At 52.1% G+C, this 9,694-nt stretch overlaps 1 protein-coding gene across 1 annotated transcript; it reads left to right on the top strand.

Annotated features, from left to right (window-relative positions):
- The first annotated feature begins 1,236 nt into the window (after window positions 1-1,236).
- On the top strand, window positions 1,237-4,727 carry TMEM211 (transmembrane protein 211). The gene is given in 4 exon segments (XM_027576987.2): window positions 1,237-1,440; window positions 2,241-2,379; window positions 4,478-4,588; window positions 4,591-4,727. Coding segments are annotated over 4 exon segments (591 nt in total).
- Window positions 4,728-9,694: the final 4,967 nt, after the last annotated feature.

The following is a 9,694-nucleotide window of genomic DNA, read 5'->3' as shown; positions in this document are numbered from 1 at the left end:
CCGTACCCCTCAATGTCATCGAGTCTCCGCACAGCAGTGGCCTTTCAACTGCCCGCCGCGCATTTTATTGCTGCTCTATTGTTGGTTCCTGTTGGAACCCATTTGCCCACCCACCCCACCAGCCTCCCCCGCACACAGAGCTGCCACCCAGTGCTGGGGGCAGCCCTCAACCAATGGCTGGCAGAGATTGGTATGTGCAGTCCACACTTCCCTCTGCTCTCGGGAGGGATAACTCGGAGGTGCCGGGTGTACCCTGTCTCTCAGAGCCACCCTGGGGACAGCTGGCTTTGCAACACGCTCTCAACTGGCTGCCTTCTCCCCCCATCCCACTTCTTCCTCCACGGGACCACCTCCCAAGTAAACTGCCTGCACCCAAACCCTCGTCTCAGGATCAGCTTCTGGGAAACTCAAAGTTAAATGGAATAGGCATACACACAGCAACGTGCATCGACCCTAAAAGCATTATGCTTGGTGCCCAAAGTAGGAAGCAAAATGCAACATACAGAATAATGTCAATTACATAAATTAAAAATACACACTGGGATGCCTGGGTGGCTCAGTCGGTTGGGCGTCTGCCTTCGGCTCGGGTCGTGATCCCAGGGTCCTGGGATTGAGTCCCACGTCGGGCTCCTTGCTCGGCGGGGAGCCTGCTTCTCCCGCTCCTTCTTGCTCATGCTATCTCTCTCTCTCAGATAAATAAATGAAATCTTTTTTTTTAAAGATTTTATTTATTCATGAAAGACAGAGAGAGAGAGAGAGAGAGAGGCAGAGGGAGAAGCAGGCTCCCAAGGGAGCTCCCAAGGTACCTTTTAGAAAAAGGTACCCCCTCTGGGGAGACGCAGCCCTTTTGGACAGTGCAAGCCTTGAGGGGCTGAGGAATGAATGAATGAGTGAATGAAGGAAGGAAGGAAACAGAGGAGGGGCCCTGCCTGGACTGGGGATGACTATGTCCCATGCAGAGCCAGAGTGTTCGAAGTTCTGTTTAAGCACTAATCTTTAGTCTAAGATTTGGGGTTATTCTACTCCCAGAACTTGTTAGGGCAAAGGCCCACCCCCTCCCCAGATACTAACACCTCCCTTTGCATCCGCAGGCAGAAAGGAGGCTGGGGACCTGGCGTCTGAACACAGGACCAGGTCCCTAACTGGGGGCTCCTTCCCCAGCTCCTGTTTCTCTCCTTCCCAGCAGCCTCCACTCCTCATCTCGCCTGTTGACTGCTAGGTCATCGATGCTCCCTGATGGCGGGCAGCGTGTGGGCAGCCCTGGGACTCTCTCGCTGGCCTGCATCTCAGCTCCTTGGCCTCATCTCTCCCGCCTGGTTCCAGTCCCACCCCTTCTCCTTTGGCACCCTCACCTACTGCTCCCGGCCTGGGGGTGACAGCTGGAACCAGAGCTGTGGGACCTTCGGGTCCCTGGATGATATTCCTGACTTTGCCTGGAAGGTAAGACCTGGGCTGGGACCTCGGGGGCTCTATCACATCCACCAGAGGGGCGGGGAGTGCGGGGGGTGGCGGGGAAGCCAAGGTCTGGCCCCCACCGCCTACCCCACACGGAGCCTCTGAGTCTGTAGGTGTGCGGTGGAGTCTGGCGATCTGCATTTTAGCAAACACCCAGGATGAGTCTGAAGGCAGCTGCAAGTCCACCCAGCACTTAGTACACATTAAGGAAAGGGTCCCCTTCTTCAGGACGCTATACTGCCATCTGCTGGAAAAGAAGTGTAATGACTATGCAAATCCATGATGATCCCAAGGCATCTCCAAGGGTTGTGCCGTGTACCACCTGCACACACCTACCTGGCCACCCTCTGAGGGCTGCTAAGTCGGCAAACCACGGCTACGGTGTTGAAAGTCTCTGTTATGAGGCACATTACCAAATTCGACAATGTGGACAAGGAGTCAGGACTCCCAGTCCAACACATCTAAGGAAGATTATAGAGCCTAGGCAACCGGTAATTAAAAAGGTGCCTCTCCTGGTGATCCTGCCGTATAGCAGGTACTCGGTAAAGGTGGGGTATGGTGGCTGTAAATCTGGATCTTAATTCTGGCTTTACCACTTAATTAGCTGTGTGTCCTGAGGCAAATGACTCCACCTCCTTGGGCCTCGGTTTGTGTATATGCAAACTGGGGATAATAATAGCACAGATCTCTTGGGTTTTGAGGACTCAGTAGCTGGCCAATAAACAGACATACCCCTGCCCCTATCTGCCCCATTCAACACCCTCCCTCCTCTTTCTTCCTGACAGGTCTCGGCTGCAATTCTCCTTGGAGGATGGCTCTTGTTGGCCTTTAATGCAGTTCTCCTCCTCTCTTGGGCCCTGGCCCCCCAAGGGCTGTGTCCCAGAAGGGCCAGTGGCCCAATGCCAGGGGTGCAGGCAGCGGCAGGTAAACCCACTGTCACATAGTAAGCATTCCAGACATGTTTGTAGAATGAACGAATGAACGAATGAATGAACCTGTGAGCAGAGCCTGGCCTCCCATGTTGCACCTCAGAGATAAACCCTAGGATTGAAGACTTTCTGGTCCTTTAGCAAGCTAGAAATGGTGGGGAGGGAATGACATACTTAACCCTTAATACTTAATCCTGTCCTTAGCTAAACCGAGTCCTACTAGTCTGTCCCCCTTTGTTTCTCTCTCATCCATCCACTTTGTATCATCTTTACCAGGACCACCATACACAGTTGAGCAGGTTGTGCACTGCACAAGGGAGCTCAGCCGAGGGCTGAGAGATGCTGAAATCTAGCCTATGCTCCACTTGCTAAGCTGTGGAATGGCAGGGCTGCACCTCCCCAGGAGGGTTGCTTTTCTCTAACTCCCATCTAGGCTCTGGATGGTGTAGCCCAGGGCTTGATTGCAACCCTCATGCAATTAATCCCCCACCACCTCTCACCTGGATTAGAGTGACAACCACTTCACACGTCTCTCTGCTGCCACCCTTTGCCCCTTAGAGTCTGTCTGCCACGCTGGCCGAACAGGTCCTGTTAAAACTGAAATCAGATCGGGTCACTCAAACTGGTTTATCTAGCCTCTAGTGACTTCCTGTTACACTCAGAGTAAAATCCACACTCCTGGTCATGGCCGATGAGGCTCTGCCTGATGAAACCCTCGTTCCCTTGCCAATCTCACCTCTTACCCCTTCTGCCAGGCTCAACCTGCTCCAGCCACATGGTTTGCTTTCTGTTCCATGATACGCCACACTTGTCCCCTTAGCCTGGGATTCTCTTTTCTTAGATCTTACATGTCTTGCTCCTCTACGTTGCTCAAGTATCACTGCCTCAGTGAGATCTTCGATGGCCTCTGGGTAAGGGAGCTCCCCCCTCTCCTGAGATTCTCCTACCTCTTACCTTGCTCTGTATTTTTCACAGCACTTACTTACCTCATCTGCCTGCTTGATTACTGTTCATCTCTCTCCACTACAACATTAGCTCCTTGAGGGCAAGGCCATGTCTGTCTTGGCATCACCAGCTCCTGGCATGGTGCCTTCGCACATAATAGATGTTCACTAAATATCTGTTGAATCAATGGCTGGAGCTATAGTCCTTGTCCTAGGCTTGTGCAGTGTCTGGGGGCGGGGGGGGGGGACATCAGGCAGTTACAACTCAATGGATATTTGATAAGATAGGGATGAGCACAAGATGCAAGGAAAAACTCCAGGAGGGTGGAGGATGTTAAAGAAGGCTTCCTAAAGGAGGTATCACTTGAGCTGAGTCTGGAAGCACAGCTGGGAATCGGTTAAATAAGAGTAGGGAGCTTCAGGTAATGGGAACACGGCGGGGCAAAAGGGTAGAGACACGTGAGCGAGCCATGTTCGCAGAACTGTCAGCAGACCGATGTGGCTGAAGAGCAGCAAGAGGAGCTAGGGTCATGTGATTCTCGTGCACTGAGTGTGCCCTGAAGGTGAGGAGGTGTAAAGTGTATTTCCTTACTGTCATTAGTGCCCACCACAGCACCTGTAACAGTTTTGATGAATGAATGCATGTACAGATTGGTGGGTTGGTGAATGAATGCATGCATGCATGCATGCATGAATGAATGAATGAATGAATGGGTGGGTAGGTAAGTAGGTGAACTGATGGATGGATCTATGGATATATTAGTGGATGACAGATGGTTGGGTGGATGGATGGATGGTTGGTTGAGTAGGTGGATGGGTGGGGGTTGGGTGGGTGGTGGGTGAATGGATGGGTGGGGTGCATGTGGCTAAGTGGGCAGACAGGTAGATGGATACGTGAATGAATAGGTAGAGAGGGGGATGAAGAGATGAGAGGGTTAGAATATGGTTGAAAGAATGGGTGAGTAGATGGATAGCTGGGTGGAAGACTAGTTGAGTGATGGAATAAATGGATAGATAATAAATCAATATATTAAGTGAATGGATCAATGAATCGGTGGGTCGATAGGAGGGTGGATCAGTGAGTCCTGGAATGAGGTTAGCCCAGAGACCCTTGACTGACACACTGGTGTTCCTTCCTGCTGTCTCCAGCCACTGCCACCATTATGGGCCTGCTGGTTTTCCCCATGAGCCTGACCTCCCCATTCGCCAAGCAAGCCTGCGGAGCCTCCTCTCTGTACCACGGTGGGCAGTGCCAACAGGGACTGCCATCCTCAATGCAGTCCCAGCCAGCTTCCTGCCTGTGATTGGGTGGCCCCGCATGACCAAGGTCCAGGGGAGGATCGTCCTCTTCTCCGGTGACACTGAGCAAATCATCCTCATGCCAGAAAGAAGCAAATAAAAATTTCCCAGGAGGAGCAAAAAGGGCCCACTTCAGAGTGGTATGAAATCACTGCAAGTCCACATTCAAACCTCACCTCTGCCTCCTCTGTGCTGTGTGACCTCGGGCAAATCACTTCACCTCTCTGGACCACTGCGCATTCCGTGAAATGGGAGGGGGAGGCGGGGGGGGGAGGGGTGTGTGCGTGTAAAATAATGCCCACCTCATAGGGTTGTTACGAGAATTAACTTGAGATGCTCTGTGTAAATAAAGCACTTAGCACCATGTTAAGGCCCATTGTATTCAATAAACTTCAGCTTATTATGATTATAATCACACTTCACAGGACTCCTCAGGAGGAGAACTACATCTATTCGGGAAGAATGCCCGGCGGCGCGCGGCTGACTTAGCCAGTGCAACGTGCAACTCGTGATCTCAGGGTTGTTGAGTTTAAGCCCCCCGTTGGATGTAGAGTTCACTTAAAGAAATAAAAGCGTACCCAGGGCTTCAGAGTCCAAGCTGTCCCTCCAATACTGCACCTTTCAACAGGCGCGTGCATATTCCCTTTCGCGCCCCTCCATCTTTAGAACTCCTCTTTTCTTGGAGAATTTGAGAATTCTTTCTTTCCCAATCAAATATTTAGTGAGTCCCCAAACGGACAAGAATCGTTTGTACAAAAGTGTGTCCGTGTTGGGGTGGGGATGGGGGGACCTGTCTCATCCTCCCCGCAATGTAAACAGCCCCACTGATGTGGAGCCCTCACTGTTACCTGGGGCACAAGAGGCCCTTCCGGATCCCATTCCAAGCTCTCTCTTCAGCCTCTTTCTTGTCACACAGCCAACCCCTGTGCCCCTCCCTCTGCCACACTGAATTCTGGGCTCACGGAAGGCCTCTTCACACTTCCAGCCCTTGCACACGCTCTCTCTGCCAGGGATGCTGGAGTCAGTCTTGGCTTTTCCCTATCATGACCCTTTGCCCTTCTTTGGGAACAGCACCTTAATCTTTCCTTGGGAGATGACCCCCAGGAACTCTCTGACTATCCCACGTTACGGATAAATGAGCCCTTCTAGCCAATAAAGCCTGGTGGGAGAGACTAGTTCAGAGATGGGCATTGAATCGGTGTACATCAGCATGCAGGAGAGCGGAATGATGACATGGACCCAGGTGGAGCTCTAAGGACCTCATCCGAACACCTGGATCCAGCCACACCTGCTCCACTACCTGCAGGAGACATGGTCACAGGCAGCTCCAGGCTGGCCTCCTCCTAGCTTGGCCGCTGCGGAAAGAGAGCGTGAATGGCTCTTTTCCCAGGGAAGGAATCCGACTGGTCAGGACAGAGCCATGTGCCCCCTGGGGGGGGGGCATATCAGCAGTCTCCCTAGGAGACCATGGTTGTAACGTAGGAGATACAGCTCCCCAGAACATGGGAGAAGGTGCTGGTACTGGAACGGGGGAAGGATGCTGGGTGGGCAAAAACATTCGATGCCCAGCTCCCTTTTGAAGGGGAGCTTTATTATCCCCAGTTCACAGAAGTGAAAACTGAGGCTCAGAGAGGTATAGTCACTTGCCTACGTCTGCACAGCCGACTGGGATTTGAACCCAGGTCTGTCACCCTCTATGGTGGAGGCAAAATAAGACCTGGATTTGCTCCCTCTGCCCGACCTAGCTTATTTTGATCAAACTCTTTTAGCTTTAAATGTTCAACTGAGAACATCCATAAACAACCCCCAGGAGCGACTCCATTATCTTGAAAACACACAGACTACAGAAGGCAGCTTCCATACACCTTCCGGAGAGAACAATAAAGGTGACTTGACAGCTTTTTTAGAGAAAAGTAGAGGGGCGTCTGGGTTAGTCAGTTAAGTGTCTGACTCTTGATTTTGGCTCAGGTCATGAACTCAGGGTCCTGGGGTTAAGTCCTGCAAGTGGATGCTGCCGAGTAGAGGCCCAAACTCAGCCTCCGGCCCGTCACCCACATCCTCTCTGTCGTAACCTCTCAATGGCCCCCAAGTCCCTTAATTTTCCCTTTGAACTGTTTCAGCAATGCCAAAGGGAGCAATGCTCCAGCCCCTAATGAGAAACAATTTACAGGGAGACCCCGTCCTTACTTGAGGCAGAGGGATCTCTCAGTCTTATTTTCTCTTGATCAAAACAAGGGGTGTCCGCTGTTTCAAGGAGCCTGTGTCTATAAAGGCTGGAAATCACTGTGCCCACAGGTCTGAAGAAAGCAAGCCAAGGAGACACTGGAGAATTCCTACACAGCACCGGGACGTAACAGAAAATCCCCAGGGAACCGCATGGCCCCGTGGGTCATTTGAATTCTGCTCGGGTTTGGTTTAGCAACAGATCGGCAAGCTGGCCCTTGAAAACAGATCAAACTGTGCTCCTCTCGTCTACACCTGTCCCGGGCTCACGCTCCCAATGTGCCCGGTGGCTTAAAAGCCAGAAGCATAGAGACCTGTCAGCCTTTTCCCGACTCAGCGAAATCAGATGCTAACTGCAGAGTCAGCGCGGGCTTTGCTCCTGCCAAGGACTGACAGCCTCCCCACACCTAACTGCTGTGTTCCTCTATCACTGCCTAAGAGGCCTGGGAGCTCACCCCTTCCTGAGCTCTCCTCCAGGAGCCATATTCTCTTAGGTTTCAAAGCCTCACCTGAGAACCTGAGCTAGGTAGATGCTGGTAACTCAGGGACACTGAAGTCTCAACCAGAAAATCATGCCCCGGAGATGCTGAGGAGCAGAGGGGTCCCCGTGAAAGAAGGGGGTCAGGGCTGCATCCAGAATAAGGGGAGGCATTATTATCCTCAGGGCACAGAGTGAAAACTAAGGCTCAGAGAGGTACAATCACTTGCCCAAGGCCACACAGCCAGGAAGGGGGCAGATCTGGGATCCAAAATCATTGCTCCCCAAACACGTGGACAGAGATATATGGGACATGATTTTTGGAGGCACCATGAGAAAGCCTTTCCCGCTTCAACTGTCCTTTATGTCCGCCAAGAAGAAAGGCTCGTTTGGTGCCAATATGTCTCTCACACCCTTTTGAACTCCTGCTACATCTCTTCTTAACAAAGAGAGGGGGATTCACGCTCAAATCCTTTTTTTTTAGGCAGCAAGCAGTATTTTGGTAAAATAATCACATTTACTTTATAATTATCTTCTGTTTATATGCAAATGATACTGGCCTCCCGTGGTTAGACGTCTAAAAAGTGAGTTGGTTGAAAGAAAACTAGTGGAGCTCCCATCGTGCAGGTGGTGTGCAGACATGGTCAGAATCAGAAAGGCCAACTGCAGGTGCCCTGGGTTGGAAATGCTATTACAGAATGTGCGAGAAAAGTTGGCGGTGGATGAGTCTGCTGTCTCCCAGACTTCAGAGTATCAGAAATTGGAAGGGCCTCTTCCCAGCGTCCTTGACTGCACCCCCCTCCTCCCCTGGCTCCTGGGACCTCAGGCCTGGGAAGGAAGGACAGCAGGGGGAAGAAGGAAGGGGGCACCAGATGCAGGAATGCCTGCCAGGCATCCCGAAATGGGATGGTGAGGGCCTCCCAAACTCTTTGCACACAAGATATGCTTCTCAATTGCCTCACGGCCCCCACCACAGGCCGAAGGGCAAGGTCTCGGTGAAAACCCAACGGGCATGGTGGCTGAAGTACGGCATAAAGAGCAGCAGAAGAGCTGGAAGGGCCCGGCCACTGTGGGCTTGTTGTGAGAGACAGCATCATCCAATAGAAACCGTGGGTTTCTACCGTGAAACATGCTCTCGGATACCAGGCAATGTGGCCGGAGAGAGGGAACCCTGGGGAGGAGGCGGGGGAGAGAGGAGAAAGAACCAAAAAGGGCTAGGAGGAGGAAAAGATGGCGGAGTCCAGCCACATCTCTGCGTCCATAAACAGAGAAGCAGAGAGCACTTCTCCATCCCGCCACCGAGTCGTTAAAACGGGTCCCGGTGATCCAAGACTCGTTCTTTTCACATCTACGCAAAGCTCAAATGCACGCATTTAGGACAGTCTTGACAACAGCAGCAGTACTCTCTTAAGATTTCTTTTCCTGTAACATACATCACCAATGACCGGAAGTGAAGTTGGCGGTGTGCCCGTGACCAGGCATTTGTGCACCTGGGTCTGGGGGTGCCGGGCAGCGGGCTGCAAGCCATAATGGGGGTGCTCCAGAAAGACAGCCATATGTACCAAGTGATGGCTGGAGTTGTGGAAATGAGACGAGGGGCTCTAAAGCCCGCTCAGAACATCAGGACTCGTCTTTGCTCTCAGAAACGTCCCCCAGGATGGAGCAGGGTTTCCCGCTAAGAAAGCCCCCATCTGCGTTGGCAAAGGACAAATCCCCACCTGCCCACTGCTGTGTGGCTTCAGACTCACCCCTGCTGGCAGTCTTCTGAGAACGTGGTGACCAGGCTTCCCCAGGCTGCAAACTCAGGCTCTACTTTGCTGGCTTATTTGGAAACCTAACTTTTTCTATATAAAACCTGCAGTTTTGATGGGTGCTCATTAGACTGAATCAAGTTTTGCTTCTGCAGCTGAAAGTTAGTTGTTTCCCTTGGCCCATGTTTAGAGGCTGCGAGGGGTGGACATCCATGAGAGGTCCCCGTTGCTTGATGGCTAAGGTTCTAAATGGTAGCCCCAAGGGGGGACTGTGGATGTCAAGGGGGTCAAGCTGCTCGTCTGTGGGAGGGAACGTCAGGCATGAGAGACGAGCTCTCTCAGCAGGTGCCAACGAGGAGGTATTGACCCCGAGTCAAATGGCTGAGCATCTGGGGACCCCTCCTGTGCACTGGATCTTAGGGGATCCCCCACCTTTGAATCTGCACTCAGCCACGTGACTTACTCTGAGCCACAGAACGTAGAACAAATGCTTTCATGCCAATTCCAAGCTGAGGTCTCAAAAGGTCTTGCACACTTCTGCCTGCTCTCTTGAAAACTGCCACCATGGCCACATACACAAGCCTGAGCTGGCCTGCCAGGGGATGAGAGACAGGT

This window comes from Zalophus californianus, chromosome 14 (assembly GCF_009762305.2).
Source record: "Zalophus californianus isolate mZalCal1 chromosome 14, mZalCal1.pri.v2, whole genome shotgun sequence".
NCBI classification, from domain to species: domain Eukaryota; kingdom Metazoa; phylum Chordata; class Mammalia; order Carnivora; family Otariidae; genus Zalophus; species Zalophus californianus.
This window is presented reverse-complemented; position numbering and strand designations above follow the sequence as displayed.